Source organism: Mycteria americana, chromosome 7 (genome assembly GCF_035582795.1).
Source record: "Mycteria americana isolate JAX WOST 10 ecotype Jacksonville Zoo and Gardens chromosome 7, USCA_MyAme_1.0, whole genome shotgun sequence".
NCBI lineage: Eukaryota > Metazoa > Chordata > Aves > Ciconiiformes > Ciconiidae > Mycteria > Mycteria americana.
The window spans coordinates 29927019-29945947 of record NC_134371.1 but is presented as its reverse complement, the minus strand read 5'-3'; the positions used below and the strand labels follow the sequence as shown (position 1 = coordinate 29945947).

General features: G+C 51.1%; 1 protein-coding gene across 3 annotated transcripts in view; it reads right to left on the bottom strand.

Annotated features, from left to right (window-relative positions):
* Positions 1–1267: 1267 nt before the first annotated feature.
* SLCO2A1 (solute carrier organic anion transporter family member 2A1) overlaps positions 1268–18929 on the bottom strand; it is a 45745-nt gene continuing 28083 nt past the window's right edge. For all 3 annotated transcript variants that reach the window (XM_075507651.1, XM_075507652.1, XM_075507650.1), the window contains 12 exons: positions 17112–17274; positions 13115–13330; positions 10901–10999; positions 9127–9260; positions 7869–7950; positions 6538–6702; positions 4927–5116; positions 3113–3272; positions 2570–2739; positions 2337–2401; positions 2060–2180; positions 1268–1930 (listed from right to left, as the gene is read on the bottom strand). In XM_075507651.1, coding sequence (XP_075363766.1) covers positions 1810–1930; positions 2060–2180; positions 2337–2401; positions 2570–2739; positions 3113–3272; positions 4927–5116; positions 6538–6702; positions 7869–7950; positions 9127–9260; positions 10901–10999; positions 13115–13330; positions 17112–17274 — 1686 coding nt within the window. In that variant the 3' untranslated portion in view covers positions 1268–1809. The remainder of the gene's footprint in view (positions 1931–2059; positions 2181–2336; positions 2402–2569; positions 2740–3112; positions 3273–4926; positions 5117–6537; positions 6703–7868; positions 7951–9126; positions 9261–10900; positions 11000–13114; positions 13331–17111; positions 17275–18929) is intronic.

Genomic DNA, 18929 nt, shown 5'->3' with positions numbered 1-18929 from the left:
TGACCAGCAGCATCTGCCATGGTCCTCTACAGGTGACAGATATGCTTCAGCAGCTGCCCTTCCTACAGGAGCCATGGAAGAGATGTGACCTTTTCAGATCTAGTGCATTCATGTCAAGATCTTTGCTCTTTGGCTTCACCTTTTAGCAGCATCGGCTTGGTGAGATGAACGGTGTGTCCTTTGCACGGCGCCAGGCTCTCGATAAGCTCATGAAGCAATTCCTGTTAATTGGTCAAGTGGTGCTCCCATGTCACCCTCTACAGGTGACAGCAGGCAGGCATCATCCACGGGTGCACCCCCAGATCCCACCAGCTGCCGCTTCTCTTCTCATTCTAGGGGGCTGCCTTCATCCTGCCAGGAAAGGAGAGGTCCTGGGTTGTGCTGCGGGGCAGGCGAAGCTCTGCCAGAGCGGATCAGGGAGGCCCTGGAGCTGCTGCGCTCCCTTCAGATAAGCCACAGGCAGGGATACATCCTGCACAACCCTGCCTACAGCCCCCATCTGCAGGCCTCTGCCTGCATCCCAATGCCCAACGCCCAACACTGTACCCCAAGCTGCAGCCCACTGCCATCAGTCCCATGCCTGTAGCAGCCTGCCTGCAGCCCCATGCCCAAAGTCCCATGAATCCTGCCTGAAACCCCCTGCCCACATCCATATGCCTGCAGAGCCCTGCACCCTGCCTGCAACTCCCTACTTATGCTTGTAGCACCCTGCCCACAGCCCTATGCCTGCAGACTCCTGCTGCTTTGAGTTTGCACCCCTGCCCACAGCCCATGCACCCTGCCTGCTGTGTGCTGAATTGTGCAGGTGCCTTTTGGTGCCTTTTTGAATTGTGCAGGATGATTTAAGCAAGGTGCAGAGGGCTGCAGGCATGGGGCTGTGAGGTTTGGGCAGGATGATGTAGGCAGGGTGTAGTAGACTGTGGGCATGAGGCTGCAGGATGAGGGCTGCAGGCAGGGTGCAGTAGACTGTGGGCACTGTGCTGCGGGCTTGGGGCTGCCAGCAGGTTTCATGGGGCTGCAGGCAAGTACTGCTGCCCCTGGGCTGCCTGGCCTGGGAGCTGGTATAGCCTGCCCATTCTGCACAGCCCCTTGCCCTCATCACTGGGGTGCCACAGGGGGAGCACATGCCCTGTCTGCCACCATGTCTTCATCTTTGTCAGCAAGGCATGCACTCAGCATCTGCCAGGATGCGACCTGCAGGCATCCCCGCTGCATTGCTGGTGGGGACAGCTCTCAGGGGGAGACCAGCAAAGCACCACAGTTGGAAAAGTGACCTTTATTTTAAAAAAAAGAGCAACAAACCCCCAAAATGTTCTGCAATAAACCCCTAGTGATAACTTTTCACAACCCGTGTGCAGTGTCCACGCTGACTTCTGTGAGGGGTGCAGGCAGGGGGGTACATGGGACAGCCCCACAGGGTTGGCAGCCATCTCCCCTGCTCCTGTCCCATCTGGGAGGACATTACCCGGCTGGAAACATCACGCTGGAGGAGGGACCATCACCCACAGCAGGCACTTCTTTGGGTATATGGGATGGGGCTGCACTCCAGCCCCCATCTGCCTCCTGCTCCATGTTGTGGGGGGCTGCCCCCTCCCCAAAGCAGTGGGCAAGATGCAGCTGGGAGAAGCCGGTCCCAGGATGGGGCTGGCATGGAGCATCCCTCGCCAGGAGCACAGCAGTGCCATGGGCTGCAGGAGAGGAGCTCAGAGCTGCTAAGGTGAAGTCACTCCCTTAGAAGGAAAAACAAACCAAAAAAGACAAAGTACTGGGAGTGGCTAACAGGGGGTGTGAAGTCAGTCCTCGGGTGGGCTACACCAGCCCCGCTGCCTTCTCCTGCACGTTGTACTCCTTGCTCCTCTTCACCTTCCAGCTGATGAGGGCGAGGAGGACGGTGCCCACCACCTTGTAGCCCACCTGCAGCCCCAGGTATCTGTTGGGAGAAGAGCAGGGAGATGCCATGTCTGGAGGTGGCACCCCCAGCTGGCACCAGGCTGACCTGGGGACCATCCCCGTGGTCATCCCCGCCAGGGGGGACAAGGGGACACACAGCAGGGGTAACCTGTTGCGGAGGAAGTCGTTGTTGTAGTAGGCGCAGAACCGGCGCTGGGTGCACTGCTTCTGCCAGTAGATGCAGGAGGAGTCAATGAGGGCACCAAACATGGCTGGAGCCGGCAGCCAGGCTTTGGAGAAGAGAGGATGGAGTCAGGCTGCCCACCCTGCCCTGCCTGCATACTTTGCCTGCTGTCCCCAAGGAGGTTCAACACCTCCTGGGACTCAAGCAAGCCTCTGAGGACCCTGGTGCCTTCCCCCAGCCTCATGAGGAGATGGACACTCACCCAGCAGCCTCATTAGTAAGAACTGGACTCCAATGGCAAATGACTTCTCGTCCTGGTTCACCACCCTGCAGTGGAGAAGTGACAGGAGGTCAGAGCTGCCGTGGCAGCTCTGTATTTGGCCAAGCATCTTGGCCTGGTTGCACATTTAAGAGGCCCCGTTGATCCCAGCATGGGGAACCCATCACATCATGCTTCCCCCAGTGCCTTGTGACCCCCCCCTGCCCATTGCTCACCGTAAAACCATCATGTAGAGGGGGTTGTGGGACAGGCAGGCTACCAGGGCAGCAACAGAGATAAGGAATATGGCAGGAAGAAGCATGTGGGAGCAGCTGAGAGGACAGGAGCCTGTCTTGGCAGAGGACAGCCCGTTCCCAGCAGGAATCAGGGAACAGTTCTTGTAGATCTGTTGGAAACATTTGGAAAAAACAAACATGAAACTCCCAAAGCCAAGAGCAAGGTTTTTAGCAACACACCAGACCATATCACTTTGCAGAAGACTGAAGAGAGCGTCAGCTCCAATTTTAAGGGACGGCCATGGCATCCTGCAATTGGATGTGCTGCCATCCCCATTTCTCCACCAGACTCCCAGGGCATTACAGCAATTCTCCATTGCACCTTCTCAGGACTTCAGCTCCTTTGTGGACCTCCCTGCTCCCCGTGTCAAAAAGGCTCTACCACATGATTGCATTTGTCAGGTTCCTACAGCATCGTGGCAGCCTCCACCATCACCAGCAAGCAAGGTGCACTCTGCTTTGCAAACCACTCGTTTTACTCACCACTTGTTTGGGAGTGGAAGAATTAGCAGTGCTGTTCGTGCAGCCAGCAAAGCAGGGGGAGATGTACTCCACGTTGTTTTCTCCACACACTGGGTGAAATATGTGCTCAGAGCAGTGGCACCCACTCGGCGTCTTAACCTGCTGCCGGGAACTCAATGTACTGCCAAAAAGGAGCAGAAAAAAAGTTTAAAAAATTAAAAAATAGGACAGGAGGAAGAAAAATCCCTCTTACTAGTTAACGAGTTTCCCCATTCCTATTTGCGCTGGGACACTGCCAGCAGCAGGCTGGCCTTCTGCCAGACCCTGATCCCCTGCAGGTACCTCTGCAAGTGTACAGTGAACTTAGCAGTAATTATGTTATGTCTGCAAACAAGTACTCACACACTTACTTTTTTTCCCCACAGCTGAAAATTAATCAGCCAAATGCCTGGAGAAATTTATCTGGGCTCCATCCAGAACTGCACAAACAGATGTGCGAACAGCCCAAGCTGGAAACACCATTCAGACAGAAACTGGAAGCGGGCTCGTTTCCAAACAAGCCTGACGACAGCGTGAAAGTCAAGAGGACAAACCAAATTATCTGTCCTGTCTTGCCTTTCTTCTACCTAAGGGAGTTAATCTGCTGGAGCGGCACGGTCCGTTTCCTGTGGGAAGCTGGAACCAGGGACCTGCCCTTGGGCATGGTGGGATGGGGCTGCTCCATCTCCTGCAGAAAGCTGGAACCAGGGACCTGCCTTTGGGCATGGTGGGATGGGGCAGAGCTCATGTTTGCCCATCCATGTAGCCCACAGCTACCTGGAGATCCAGGCAAAAGGCTCTTATGCACTGGTGCCATTGCAAGGGAGGAGGTTTCCAAAGTAATATAAAACAACAGCCTCCTTTTCCATGCAAGTCCCTCCAGCGGCTCCCCGTTACATCAGCAAAGCCCATCAGGACTGGTGTGTTTCAGAGGAGCTGAGGCAGGCAGTCAACCTGACACTGGCAGCAAGAGGTGAACATTGTGAGGCCAAGGTGCCCTCCAAAATTTAGCACCTGCAGCACTTGATCTTGAGCTGAGGGATCTCCTCCCATTTGAAGCCTTGCTCTCACGCAGAAAGCTTGAGATGTCAGTGCCTCAGTGGACTTCCATACACTCCTGAATTCGCAGTGCATGCTGTGCAGATCTCAGAGCAAAATATAAACACGTCGCCCACACATGAATTTGCAGAGTGCTGTTGCTTTCCTTCATGGTTATTTAAGTGGCTTTTAAGTGGAAGAAGTGCATGGACTGCCCTGTCCCTCAGCCCTCCACTGTACCCCTGGGACAGGAGGCTTATAGCTGGTGAAGGGAAACATTTGTACAAAAGCCCCTTGTTGGCAGCGCATTGGGAAATGAGCATAATACACTTGACAGCAAGCCTGGGGTAGAGTCTAAATGTAATTTTTATCTTAAAAAGGCATGGTAAGAGCCAAAAGTTTCCACCCAGGCAAGGAGAAAGGTGATGTCCAGCTGGAACAAAGGGAGTATGTGAGGTGCTCATGTATAGGGTTGATGTGGACATGGGCAGTAATACTACTAATTTCCCCCTAGGAATCCAGAATGAAAAATACACCTTGCTTGTTTGGTATGGAAAATCAGGAATAAATGCCCTCCCAAGATTTCTGTGCTGTATAGTGCTTAGATCTCCTCCAAGGCAGTGGGATAAAGGAGCAAGCAGTAGCATGGTGATGTCTACTGCCTCTTCCCCTCCACCTGCATGTATCCCACCCCATGGATAATCAGGTCAAGAACTGGAGGAATAAGGAGCTGGAAACAACTCAAGCGCCTGCATTACCTGAGGGGGTAGATCCCATCAATACGCCCTGTGGAGCAGCCCATGAAGAAAATGGGCAGGCAGATTAGGATGGAGAACACGAGCACCACCACAGCAAACCGGGGGATGGCCCGGAGGGAGAAGGCAAAGCGTTTCATGATGATTCCTCCTAAGAGCATCCCAAGCGCTGCTGCTGGCAGGTTCACAGCTCCTGCAGAGGAACGAAGGCATTAGCTGGGGTCCTGCCTGCCAAGCACCTCTCTGCTGGCAGTGGGTACAGGTAGTGGCTTCGTGGGCCTTGTGGTGGTTGGGAGAACCCACAGACCCCACTGTTACCCAAGAAGACCAAAACCCAAGGCAGTCAGCACCTATGAGAAACCTCAGCCTCAGGAATCTGGCTTAGAGATGCAAGATCAAGCTTCGTGCGTAATTGCTTGCTCTTGCCAACTTCTTTAAGCATCCAAATGACCCAGACCCGCTTCACCCATGTGGTGGGGCTGCACATTTTCAATGAGAGTGGTTGCTGGCCCACAAGAGTGAGCAAACAAATGTAGTCAGTATCTGAGAGGCTGCAAGACAGCCTGGCCTTCTGCAGCCATCTCAGGTCACAGAATCACAGAATTGTATAGGTTGGAAAAGACCTTTAAGATCATCGAGTCCAACCGTAAACCAACACTACCAAGACCACCACTATACCATGTCCCTAAGCACCTCATCCAAACGTCTTTTAAATACTTCCAGGGATGGCGACTCAACCACTTCCCTGGGCAGCCTGTTCCAATGCTTGATAACCCTTTCAGTGAAGTAAAATTTCCTAATATCCAGTCTAAACCTCCCCTGGTGCAACTTGAGGCCATTTCCTCTCATCCTATCACTTGTTACTTGGGAGGAGACCAACACCCACCTCTCTACAACCTCCTTTCAGGTAGCTGTAGAGAGCAATAAGGTCTCCCCTCAGTCTCCTTTTCTCCAGCCTAAACAACCCCAGTTCCCTCAGCTGCTCCTCATAAGACTTGTTCTCCAGACCCTTCACCGGCTTCGTTGCCCTTCTCTGGACACGCTCCAGCACCTCAATGTCTCTCTTGTAGTGGGGGGCCCAAAACTGAACACAGTATTCGAGGTGCGGCCTCACCAGTGCTGAGTACAGGGGCACGATCACTTCCCTAGTCCTGCTGGCCACACTATTTCTGATACAAGCCAGGATGCCATTGACTTTCTTGGCCACCTGGGCACACTGCTGGCTCATATTCAGGCAGCTGTCAACCAACACCTCCAGGTCCTTCTCTGCTGGGCAGCTTTCCAGCCACTCTTCCCCAAGCCTGTAGCGTTGCATGGGGTTGCTGTGGCCCAAGTGCAGGACCTTGCACTTAGCGTTGTTGAACCCCATACAATTGGCCTCGGCCCATCGATCCAGCCTGTCCAGGTCCCTCTGTAGAGCCTTCCTACCCTCAAGCAGAAAAGGAAAGTCAGGAAAGTCATCAACCACCTTGAGGTGATCCCTAGGTCTCATCTGAAAATGAGTTTACAATTAATTCCTCCCATGGGATTAAAAAGCCTGGGGCATACAGACAGGTGGCTCCCTGCTGATGGATATTTTTTAGCCTACAGCTGCCGCTGTCTGGCTGTGCTCACCTATGAGAAAGTTGGCATATGAGGAGGAGGCACCGTACTGCTTCTCCAGGAACTTGTTGAGAAAGGTGGCGAGTCCCGCAATGACTGAGGAGAAGCTGCACTGAGCCAGCACCAGGAGAATGAAGAGGGGGTTGAGGAGCAGCTTGAGGAAGATCTTTGGGAATCCTACAGGGAAACAGCAGGAAAAATGTGTTTTGGCCATGTGATCCTCATGTCAGCAATTCGTACTGTGAAAAAAACCCACCCTTAGACTGTTCCCAGTGAGTTAATACAAGGGATGTCTAAGGCCATGGGAAAATGGAAGGGGAGACACCCTAATTTGGCCTGGCAGCTGTCAGGACCATGGCCAAAGTGCCCTGAGAAGCGAGGTGGAGGGCCAGCTCTGCCCACCACCCTCCCTCCCACGCTTTCCAAACTCACAAGCCACCGGAGCATTTAGCAGCCATGGTACATTTGTTTTTCTGGAGCAGATGCCATACCCTCGGGCGGTGCAAATGAACAAAGCCACAGGGGTTTTGGCAGAGCACTCCTGGCTGCTCATGGGCAGGGTCTGGCTCCTGCAGCTGATGAACACAGTGTATTTTCTTGGTGGGACATCATGTCCCCCTGCCCAGCCAGGACAGCCTTTCAGCAGAGGGAGACTGACTTAGGCTCCTCAGGAGCAGCTCCGTTTATTTGGTCTCTAATTAGCTTTCCCCTTCTAGCAGAGAGTGCCACGGAGACCCAGCATCATTCATCAAAGCCCAATGAGATAGAGAAGGAACTGACAGCCATAGGATATGACTGCAGTGGATGGAGAGGGAAGGAAGGGGGGGCTTTAGCTGGAAAGAAGTCATCATGGAGCTAAAAAAAGTCATTAAACTGATCTCTCTCATCAGTGACATCCCTACTCAAGCCTGTTTCAGCTACGCATAAACAAACTAGTGTAAGCTGCAATGTGGTGACCTTCTCAAAGCAGTGGCTGGTGGCGCCGGCAGCCTCATGCCCTCTCCTTGAGCCATGGGTTAAACCACCCAGCTAGCATTTTCCAGTGTGATCATGCCATTTAAGATCCTCAAATCAATTTTCAGAGATGATTCAAGCTCCACAGACCTCAACACCACTGTCTTATAGCAAGAGGGAGGCTGTGTCCACCTTCCCGTGATCCTTAGGGAAGGGCGCACTACAGCCCTTGAGGTGCCTGAGCTGGTCCTGGCATCTCCACACAATGTGGTGGAAAGACTCAAAGGCCCCCAACAAGCACCCTCAGCTTGAAAATGCTGGCGTGGTGGTCTCCACCCACCCAGCATGGCCCGGTGTCCCCGATCACCCTCGCCTTTAAGTGCCTTTACTTTTTATAAACTCCAGCAGGGAGGTTTCTTCAGCCACCCCCTTCTCCATCTTCCTGAGCATGCCAGCCTCCACGTTCGGGTCCTGGGGAGGGAGAGAAGAGCATCCTGCAGTGAGAGGGGAGCACCCATGCGTGGCCGCCACTGTCCTGGCACGCAGCGAGGCTTGGGAGGAGCAGGGTCTGTCCCAGGCGCCTTTGACCTCCTGCCAAGCCTGATGGTTTTCCTGCCCGTCACAGCAAAGGGGCAAATGATCTCAAAAATTACTGCAGCCCTTGAGCAGAGCTGCAAGACAAAAGCTTGTCCTGCTCAGAGAGGTTTTAACAGCTTGGAAAGCTTTCCTCTCCTGAACCCTGACAAGATACCTCTTTTTTAATTCTGCAAAAAGTCTGAAAATGAAAGTTGGAGACAGGTCATCTTAAGTCTGGCAAGTCCTCTAGCTATAATTATGAAATATTTTGGGTTTGAGTTTGACCTTTAAAAAATCGATGATTAAACAATTTCAAAACAAAACTGTTTTTGAAAGTAAACCGGTGGGGCTTGGCTTTGAAAACACTGAAATAAAACGTTTTGATCGTTTTGCATCTTTTAAAATTTGTTTTAATGGGAAACTTGTCTCTTTTCTGCAATTTCTTCCCAAAGGAAAAGCCCATTTATCAAACCTCACTGCCCAGCTTTATCCCAGTGCTCCTGTGTATGCCACACTTGAGGAGGCTCTGCCCTGAGCAGGGGCTGTCACTGATGATGATGCTACTGGTGTCAGGGGAGTGTCACCTTGCAGAGGGTGTTGCAGTGGGGAGTTAAGATACAGCCATCACCAGCAGAACCAGGTCAGACACCCCAGAAGGGTTGAGTCCCCACAGACAGACCTCTACCAAGAACGGCTGCATGCAGGAACCCCAAGAAGCCACCCAGCCATCACCCTACCCCAGGGAAGGCACAGGTCTACCCAAAACCTTCCCAACAGATGCTGTTGATGCAGCTAGCAGGAAGGGCATGAGGTCTGGTTTTGGTCTGCTGAGCTGTGGTGGTTCTGGCTTTCCAGCTAATGGTGAGGAAGTGAAGGGTCTGGTCCTTCGCATGTTAGAGGCATAGAGCTTTTTTGGAAGACTTTTCACTTGTGAGAAGTTGTAACCACATCTGAGAAGGGTTGCTGGGCTCCCTTCCTCCCTCCCAGCCCCCTCCTCCAGGGACAGGTATTCCCTTCCTGAGCACAGCCCTGGCACCAAGATGTTCTGGCCCTCTGGAGATGAGGTCTCACCTCTCCTTTCAGCATGTACCGAGGGAAAAAGAAATAAGGAATGGACGTGAGCACCAAGCAGCCTGAGGAGATCAGCAGTCCCAGCCACCAGGCTCCAATCCACCGCTGGTCCCTCGGTGTCAGGGCCACTGTAGCTGCAAAACACAAGGACCCATCATAAGAACTCTGCTCCTGCACATCTAAGGGTGAAAGGGGCAAACGTGCATGCAAATCTGGACCAGTAGAGCACGAGGGGTCCATGTGGGCACAGTCCAAGGGTCTCTCCACTGGCATGGAAGAGCAAATGGATGGAGGTGGGAGCTCCCACCAGCATTGGTAGCAACAGCAGCCCTGATTGTGTTTGATCTCCTTTCCCCGGCCAGGATTCTGCACCACCGCGCCCCATCCAAACTGCGCCGAGCCTCCCAAATGACTGTAGGACGGATTTAGTCAGCATCCAAGTATGCCGGTGGCACAAGTTCAACTCTTCCCTGCCGAGCCAGCCAGCAAAGCGGTGAATACGGGGGCCCAACTCCATCCTCCTCTGCCTGGGGCGTACGGTGGGTTTGGACCACACTGCCTGCCAGGGATGCTGAGCCGAGACAGGGACCGGGAAAGGGCACAGACGCTTTCCTGGAAAAAATTGCTCTCCCATTGTTCCAGGCTTGGTCACTTTCTGCTTGCAGAGACCAAGGGAAGGACCCGTGCTGGCAGAAGAGCGCTGTTAATGAGCCTGGTTTCCGAGTGGATGAAACTCTGGGCGCCTTCTCCGGAAAAAGGAGGAGAAGGTGAGAGCCTCTCCGTCTCCAGTGCAGACATCCTTTGGCTGGGCCAAGCGATGCTCACAGGAGGTTGACAGATTGCTTGGCTTGGCATGGGGACTGCACCTCCCCATCACCAGGACGTTGTGGCTGGGAAAGGAACCAGACGCCTCTGGGTGGGAGCCCTGTGCCAGGGTGTGGCAGGAGAGGAGCCCACATCCCACCGAAACAATCGCCCTACTTCCCCAAACAGGACCACTCCACTCTGGAGCCTGGACGTCATCACAGAGCGACCAGGCAGAGGCTGCTAAATCCGTCTGCCACCGTGAGGAGCGAGCCAAGGCTTTTTGCTGTTTCCTGCCCCAGGTTCATTTATTATTCTTATCAGGCACCGGAAAAAAAAGTCAGGCAAGCTCTGATCTCTCTAAGGAAACACAGGAAAAGCCACATTAGTGATGGAGCTGGGGAGAATTCTTTAGTGATTAAGTTACCAGAAATAATAAGCACACACCACAGATAAAGAAAATAATCCCTGATTATTGACTTGGTCCCTCTCTCTGTAGGTGCTGGTGAAGGGTGGTGGGGAGGAGGACGAGTAGACTCAAGCCTTCCTGTGCACCCACAGGGCGCCCTGTGGTTGTGTTCTCCATCCCTGGATGCTTCAGATGTTCCTGCTCCTGAGGAAGTGTGATACTTCCTCAGCGTGGTGGCAGTGGGCAGACCCCAGCAATGACCACCAGTGCTTCAGTACAGCACCATGAGTAGGACAACAAAATGTCCCTATGGCAGAGCTCTGCTTCAGTATGGCTTCAGGACCACCTGTAGTCTTCCTCACGGGGAGATGAAGTGGAGAAGTGCACTGGGGTGCTATTCCAGGTCAGGTCTTTCCAGGGGAGCAGGTTTTGTGGGTCACGGGACTGGTGGCTTCTGCCACCAGTCATCTCAGAGTGGCTTCTGCCACCAGTCATCTCAGACTGACCTTCTGACTCACAGAAGGCTTTTAGAAGTACCATCGCTACTTGAGAAATACTCACCAATGTCAACTCTTCCAATATCCACGAAGAGCCGCAGCACCACAGATCCCAGCAAGTATCCAAAAGCAGGGCCAAACACGGCGATGGCAAAGAGGATGGCTGAAAAAAGGGAGCAGAGAGCGCCAGTGTGAGCAGGGAACAGTAGCTTCAATGCAGATATGGCTTTTGTCTTCCCATGTGAGGCAGGAATGGTGTTACAACATGCAGAGGAGAGAAACCATCTTTTATCAAGCGGCAGATAAGATCCCCATTGCTCAGATACTGAACATGGTGTTTATCTAAGAGGATTAGGAGGAGGGCAGGCAGCTGCCTGCAGAAAAAGTCCCTCTGCTCTGTTGCAATTAAGGCTTTGCCAATGCACTAAAAGTTGTCAGCTATACCATGAATATCCATGATTCACTGGACAAAGAGGGGAACCCCAGAGAGCAGCAGGACAGTGGCATCCTGGGCTCCCGCACGTGACAGAGACCTTCATCTCCTACAGGAGGCCAAGGAAACAAAGCCATCTCAGTCCTTAGATCCAAGCAAAAACATTTGGTACAAACTTCAGGGGCAGTGAAAGATGCTGAGAGCAAAAAGGCCAGCAGACCACCCCCACCCTTGGTTCAGCTGAACTATCCTGTTCAAAAAATAGATAACTTGGACCTAACCTGTAAGGTCAAAATGTTTCCTTTTGACTTCTTTGGAATGAAAGGATTCAAGTTTCCTCCCTGAAAGAAACCCTTTGCACAACCTTCTTAAGATGTTCAAAAGGAGACCGTTTGCTTGAACTACATTGACAATTGCTGTGCATTTTGCTGGTCTGGAGCCTACTGGGTATGAAAGTGCCTCATCCTACTGCTATGCCTCGGCTGTGCACCTATTTTAATACCTTTTTTTTTACAATTAGGCAAGGCAGTGCTTTGTTTCTGCAACATAAACCTAAGTATTGAAGGGCAGGGTCTTTAGAGAAAGAGTATTTAACATCACACATAGACAGTAACGTTCCCTTTTACAGGAAGATGCTGAGACCTAAAACAAAACAAGACTCAAAGGGCAACGGTATTTACATTTTACTGAAGCAATCCAGACTCACAGTAGCCACATCCCCAACACGGACATTCCCACAGCCCTCAAGCGACCACCTGTATTACAAAGAACAAGTCAGTCCCATTCTCCTTCATCTTCCTGCAGGTCTGGGAATCCAAAGGGCACTCAGAGGTCCTGGGAACAGTGACCCCTCGCCACAGGGGGAAGACAAGGATGCTCTGTCCCTCCTTTTGCCAGCCCAGACTACTATAGTTGAGCTGAGAGGAGGGAGTACTACCTGCACGGGAGACTTTCTGCACCACTCTCTTAGGTGGTGCAGCAGCCCTTTCCAGCAGGAGCCTGCAGCAAAGCATGCCTGGGTGGGTCTGGAGACCCTGCCAAGCACTCCAGTGCTTGTCCAAAGCCTGTCCTTTGGAGTCTAATTCCAAAGGCTTTCCTTCTTCTTTAGTGCTTGCCTTCTTTAGTGCTTGCCTTGGAACATCTGCTTCCGACTCCTAAATCACTCTGATGCCTTTGGCTGCTTTAAAGACATTGTTCGGCACCAGGAGGAATCAGGTTTGTAAATAGCTTATGGACTGAGCTCAAAACTCATGTAGGCAGGCTAGCACCGGATGGGTTTTGCCAGTCACAGGGAAAAAAATGCAGTTTAACATGGAAGCCAGCACCTATCTCTTTGCAGTCAAGAAGTCCTCCTGAGCCTGGGAGCCCCCACCGGGCAGGGACTGATTCCATGACAAAAATGTTGATTTTGAACCCTTGATGCAAAATCTGTGTTAATTGGCTCCTGCAGGCTGTCATACCTCTGGTTAAACCACGATCAGCCGATTCTCACTAAGAGCAGGACATGGCCTCTGAGCAGGTTTCCTTACTGCTCTTTCCCCCTGTGGATAGCATAAGTTCTCATAGATGCAAGGAAGAAGCCCCAGCTCATCCATCTCATCTCCTTGCCCTGATTCTTTGGCTTCCTAACATGGACACCATAAATATAACCCTACAGAGAACAGCTGACTGTCAAGGGGAGAGACAGCCCAGCCTTTTAATGGGGGAGGATCTCATCTGAGACCCAATGGCTGCTCAACTCGTGTCCACAGGTTCCTCTCCAGATAAGCACCTCTACATCTCACCTCTACATCTCACCTCTGGTCTGGAGGAAACAAAACGATATACAGCAATGTTCCCACTTACCAATGTACAACGGGGAATTGTTTGCTTCTGCAAAGTCGTCTACATAGGATATCCCAAAGGGCTGGATGGGAACCGTCCCGATTCCAGCCAGCAGCTGGGCGATGACCATCATTGCCCATATGCTGCTGGCCTCCTTCTGGGGATCCTGGGTCCTGTTTGGGCACATAAACTTATTCTCTGCATAGCAGAGTTCAGGCTGGCCCTGGCTTTTGTTACCTGAAAGGGAGAAGAATGAGCATTACAACACTGGGCACGTCCCCTGCTTCCTCCCACACTAAATCCCTAAATAACCAGGGATTTCCCAAATTTGCCGAGTAGGCACACACTGTTCGATTTTGGATGGATTGCTCATTTTATTTAAGCAGTTCTCGTCACCTTTCCCTTCCCTTGGGGTATTATACTGAGGTCAGCGTAGCAAACAACCACGCTGTGATTTTTATCAAACTTTTAAAGACAGGCTGATCAGAGAAGATGGAAGCAAATTAATTTCTCCTGTGAAGGGTCAGCCCTGCAGCCCAGCTCCAGTGAGCTGCATTTGAGCTGCCAGCAGAGGATAAAAAGCTCTCCATCAAAGCTGCAGCAACACTGGACCCAGCCAACTAACAAAAGCCTTCGGACAGACGGTGTCAAAGCCAGTGGAAAAGCCTAAATATTCACAGATGGAAAAACCTGTTTTTCATGCAAAATGAAGGTGTTATGGAGCAAACAGATTAAGTCCTGGTCTTTTGATGCTAGCTCTTCCCACTCTTTTTTTTTCTTTTTTCTAATGATTTGTAATAACTGTGGATTTTCTACACTTCTGAACAAACAAACACAAAACAAAAACAAGTATTTGTCAGGTGATTAGGGGTTTTCATTGGCGTAATGTGGCAGCACATTCCTAATGTGCTAGTAGGACACCACAAAAATCCTTATGTAAGTCCATTTGAAGCCGTGCTGTCTAAAGAGTCTATGTTGCCAGACAGAAGGAGCCTCCTCTTCTAATAAAGATTTTACTGCAGCAAAAGCAAGAGCCACAGAAGCCTCTCATGCCAAATTGCATGGTGTGGAGCGAGGCCACTCTTGGTTTAATGAGGGCAAAACTAACCCATGGCTGGCTTTTTGTTATCAATGGTCTTTGCTCCCTTGTGGTACCCAGGCAGGAACAGGGAGCGATGCTCTCTGGGGAGATCTGGCTACCCTGAGCAGGACACCCTGCCCCTGAATCTCCATTGCCCTCATCACTCAGGAGCAGCCCACCTCCTTCCAAAGCAATGACCTTAAACAATTGCTTCCTAAGCAATGACCTCCTTCCAAAGCAATGACCTTCATACTGTCTGGACATGGGGAGGTCTTCACCCTGCTCAAGACTGCCATTCGAACTCCAAACAGGACTGGAGTATCTTCATGGGCTGTAAATACCAGCCCGAGACACGTGCGGCTCCAGGCAGGGGGCAGAATAATACCTGCCCCTTCAACTTTTTTCCTTCACAGTAAGAGCAGCCCGTCCCGAATCCTGACCAGTTCATAGCCTGACGCATGAACTTAAGCTGCCAGAAAACCTGGCATCTGATGCCTGACCCACTCTCCAAACCGGCTGACTCAAAAAACATGGAGACATTTGAGGCTGCATATCCGGGAAGCAGCTGCAAGCCAGCAGAGAGCTGGTCTTCATAATTTCTGCATGAGCGCTGGCACACTCTCAGCCCCACGCTGGGCCATCCTTTTTAATAATGTTTCAAGGGATCTGGGCTTGTAGATCAGCCGTGGCAGCATCAGATTTCCCAGAGCTGATGTGGGAGAGCAAAGCCAGAGGATCTCTAACCCTTTGGTGGACTGTCAGGCACCTGTGAGCAGCTCTTTCCTTACTATGCTTTGCTCCTGCTTTGCATCCTGTTGAGCTGTGGCAAAGTCAGGACCTAACTAAAGGGAGCAACTTGCCTAAGGCCACCCAGCAGCTCCCTGGCACAGCCAAGGCTCGCTGAGCCCAGAGGATCAGGCTAGGATGCAATGCATGGGGCTCAAAGCCTTTCCAGGAGAAAGCATTTTCTAACTAGAGGTGAAAGGCTTTCCCTGGCTGGCACTGTTGTGACCACTGCCATCCCCCTCGGTGGCACAGGTACAGGGGAGGAACTTGGCACAGAACCAAGATGACTTAGGGTTTTCAGAGGTGGCAATCCCCAAGGAGGCTAAGGCTCATTGGCATCCTGAGGATTTAGGGGCTGAAGTCACTTTGGGAAGACCAAAGCCAGCCTTGTGGCACACGATGCAGGTTCTTCTGCGTATTGCATTCTGCACAGAAACTGGAGCTGTTGTCATACACATTAGCTTGTTCCCAAAGCCTGCCCAGTTAAACCAGTAGCCCTCCTTAGTATGGATCATAAGGCTTCCTGGCTAGAACAGAACAGGCCCTGTGGACAGGAGATCTTAACTCTGCTCTATCACCCACAGACTGCTCAGCAACGGGAAGACAACCTCACTTCTCATGCTGCAATACCTCTGTAAAGTATACCTCTTTACCTCCAGTAAAGATAATGTTCCTTTCCTTTCCAAAATGCTTTGGGCTATAGGCAAACCATCAGCTGCATTTGCGTTCAGCCTGGGCTCTCAGCAGGGCTGCAAGAAGCCAGGCTGCAGCAGGAGCATTTGCTCTTCTCCCTTGCACTGCCAGAGCTCTCGGCTGCCTGCAGAGTGAGACCCACCAAGAGCAACGTCTTTTGTCATGCACAAAAACCAGGAGAAAGAAGAAGAAGAAGGTCAAAGCCTAGCTGATGTGACAAGGCATACACACACATCAAGGCTGCACTTTCAAGTCTTCTTATCAGCCAGATGAACTGCATTGCCCCCAGAGCATGTTAAGACTGACCTACAGTGCCACAGCTATTAACTTCTTGAGCAGATCAGGGCCATCCAAATGAGACTGATATGGCAAGAACTTTCTGGTATGAATCCAGCTCAGTGTTCAGAAAAGCACGAAGCCTCAGTGGCAAGATACTGCAGAGCCTTTAGCCCCCTCAGGAAATGCACCAGTGCCCCAAAAACGCCAGAAGTGAAGTGATTTGTCCACAGCCACACAGGACATCAGCAGCAGAACCAGCATCTCCTGCATCCCAGGACTTCTGCCCCAAATCTGCTGTCCCATCAGTAGCTCTCACTGCTCACAGTTGGTTTCACACTCTCTCCCTGGCTGGCTTTTTAGATAGCTGAATGATGTGTCATCATTAATAACAAAGCTGTCATCATTAGCCAGTAAGGCAGCTTTAGAGCTGCCACTGGGGCTCTTCTGATGCCACAGAAAGCAAACCTATTTCCAGGATGCTCAGGAGCAGGTTGGAAGGACCCACACCACCCATGCAGAAAGCAGGGACACGGCGTGCTTAGAGATCTGAAGAGAGATGGGCACAGCCAGGAGAGAAGGATATTAAAAATAACGTATTAAGCTAGTTAAACAATTAGTTTTCAAGTATATTTTATAGTATCCACGTGGAAGGATATGCTCTCTCACTGAACATGGAACCTCCCTACAAATATTCCTGGGGTGGCACGTCCGTGTGAGATGATGGCTATCATCTCAGGGGTCTCAGCCCTACAGCAAGCTCCTTGGACACTGATGGGAGGGAGAAGTGTCTGGGCAACCTGGAGAGAGAGATCCTGCCTGCTGAACTTTGAAACACAGACTGCTCCCTCTGCAGGCCTTCAGGAGCATCCATGGGGAATTGAGGTACTTCACCATGACCACAGCACTCGGCACCCAAAACTGCTCGAACACATGCACAGAAGAGGTGGAAGGGGCGCCACATGTAATTATTGCATTCAGAAGGGGTTGCAAAACTATACTGAAGTCAGGCTTAAAATAGCAAATCTCTGCCTTAAGTCTTTCCCTCCAAACACTGCATTTAAATTGTGTGTGTGCTGGATACAACCCCTCTTTTTGGGTAGGCGCAGGTAACTCAGCCCAGAGCAACTGGAGATGGATTTGTGCTGGGACAGCTCATGGTGATAGGGTGAAGGCACTTACCGGCACTAAGTGTGGTGTATTCGTAAGGGTCTGATAGGAAGTGGGGCAGGGTAACCAGGAATGCTCCCAGTGCCAGCAGCAGTCCCCCTATGCCGATCACCCGTGGGCGGTGAACTCTGCTGCCAAAGTAGCTGACGAAGATGATGAGGACCACGTTGCCAATCTGGAAAGGGCACAGTGAAATGGGGAGAAAGTTAGAAGACATCACAGAGGAAGTCAAGACTCTATAGCTGGTCCCCCATGACTGTGTCTGGGTGGGTAGAGAGCTCTCTTATCAGGTGGTGTTTGACCGCCACAAGAGCAGGAACGGGACAGTTCTTCACCCTGCACATTCACAGCAAGTCAGTGCTTCCTTCTCATCAAAAGCCAGCGGGCCAACTCCTTGGCTTCTGTCACCTGTGGGCACCCCTTGTTGTCATGGATGGCTTCACAACCTCCCTGTGGTCTGGCTGGGGCTTTTTTCTGCACTCACACATGTCTCCCACCCCATAGGATGTGGCATGAACTAATGATTCCCCCAAACACAGCAAAAAATTAAGCATATTGCCTCCATTCCCATGACTCTAAGCAGGCACGAGCCCAGCTACAAAGTCCAGTTCATTGCAAAAGTTTGTGACTCTGGACATTTACAACTGCAGATATGATCAGCTAAAAAGATATGAAAACATGGAGCTTACTCAGGCAAGGGGATGAACACCATAAAATTACCATTACATGGGCTTTGTCAGCTTGGGAAAAGTTAAGCATTATTTTAACCTCAGCATGTATGGCTAAGAATACTTTTCATTTATGTTTACATGGGCTCCCTTGTTTGTCTCTTTGTGGTTTTTGTTCTTGGAATTGCTGCAGCCGTCAATTTGAAAAGATTGTGGTCCTGGACAGGCAGGGGAGCTCACACAGAGCTGGAGTAAAGCACAGAAATCCTTCTCATAAAGCAGAGATATAAAGATATATCAGTTGTCTGAAAGCTGTTATTCTTTAACAGCATGGCATATGTCCTATTCCAATCCTTTTCCCTTTGTATTCTTGCTCTAGATGATGTTTGCTTTGGTATTACTTTTCCAGGCATTAAATCTCATAAGTACAAGTAATTTCTCTAGTGGATGAGGAGCACACGGGTTACAGATGTATCACCGCTGTGGGTGGTGGGATACTCTGCAGGGCTTAATTATACCAGTTCAGGATTACCGATGTTACAACTGTCCATACTGAGTCTCTTTCTTTGCATGGTTTGGACCTAGTCACCATCAGTGGGAAGTCCTTCATTGGTCTCAATGGGCTTTGAACCAGTCTTTTTAATCTCGGATGTAGGTGCTGACTAGGGTAAGACCTGGGCATCTACTTCCTCAAGGACCCAGGAGGATTCCCAGTGCTCAGCCTCCTGGTGGAGGATCCCATGTGAGAAGACCAGCTGTATGCAAGGTGGGCTGCCACCCAGCACTTCTTTGTCTGTGTCATCAAAAGAAAGTCTCTCTCAGCAGTTCTTTTCCTAGTTGGCCTTGAAGAGCTACCAGAAAGGACAATTCATGACAATGTGAACTAGAAAACTTATTCCAGAGGAGTGATTAGAAAGTGTCCGTGGGGAAATCCTTGGCCAGGTCAGCAATATGATGCCAGTGAAAATCAGCCCTTTGCCATAGGGCTATCAGGAGCTGGGACCACTGGAGAAAGGTGGTAGATCTTGGAGAGACTGCTGGCCAAGGTCTCCTTTAAGAGAAAGCTGGGAATGACCCAGGCCAGGGTCATTCCTAAAGCTGATGACACACCTATGAAAACAGACACTTTTACTGGAACTTGCTCACGGAGCTGTAGTTGTGT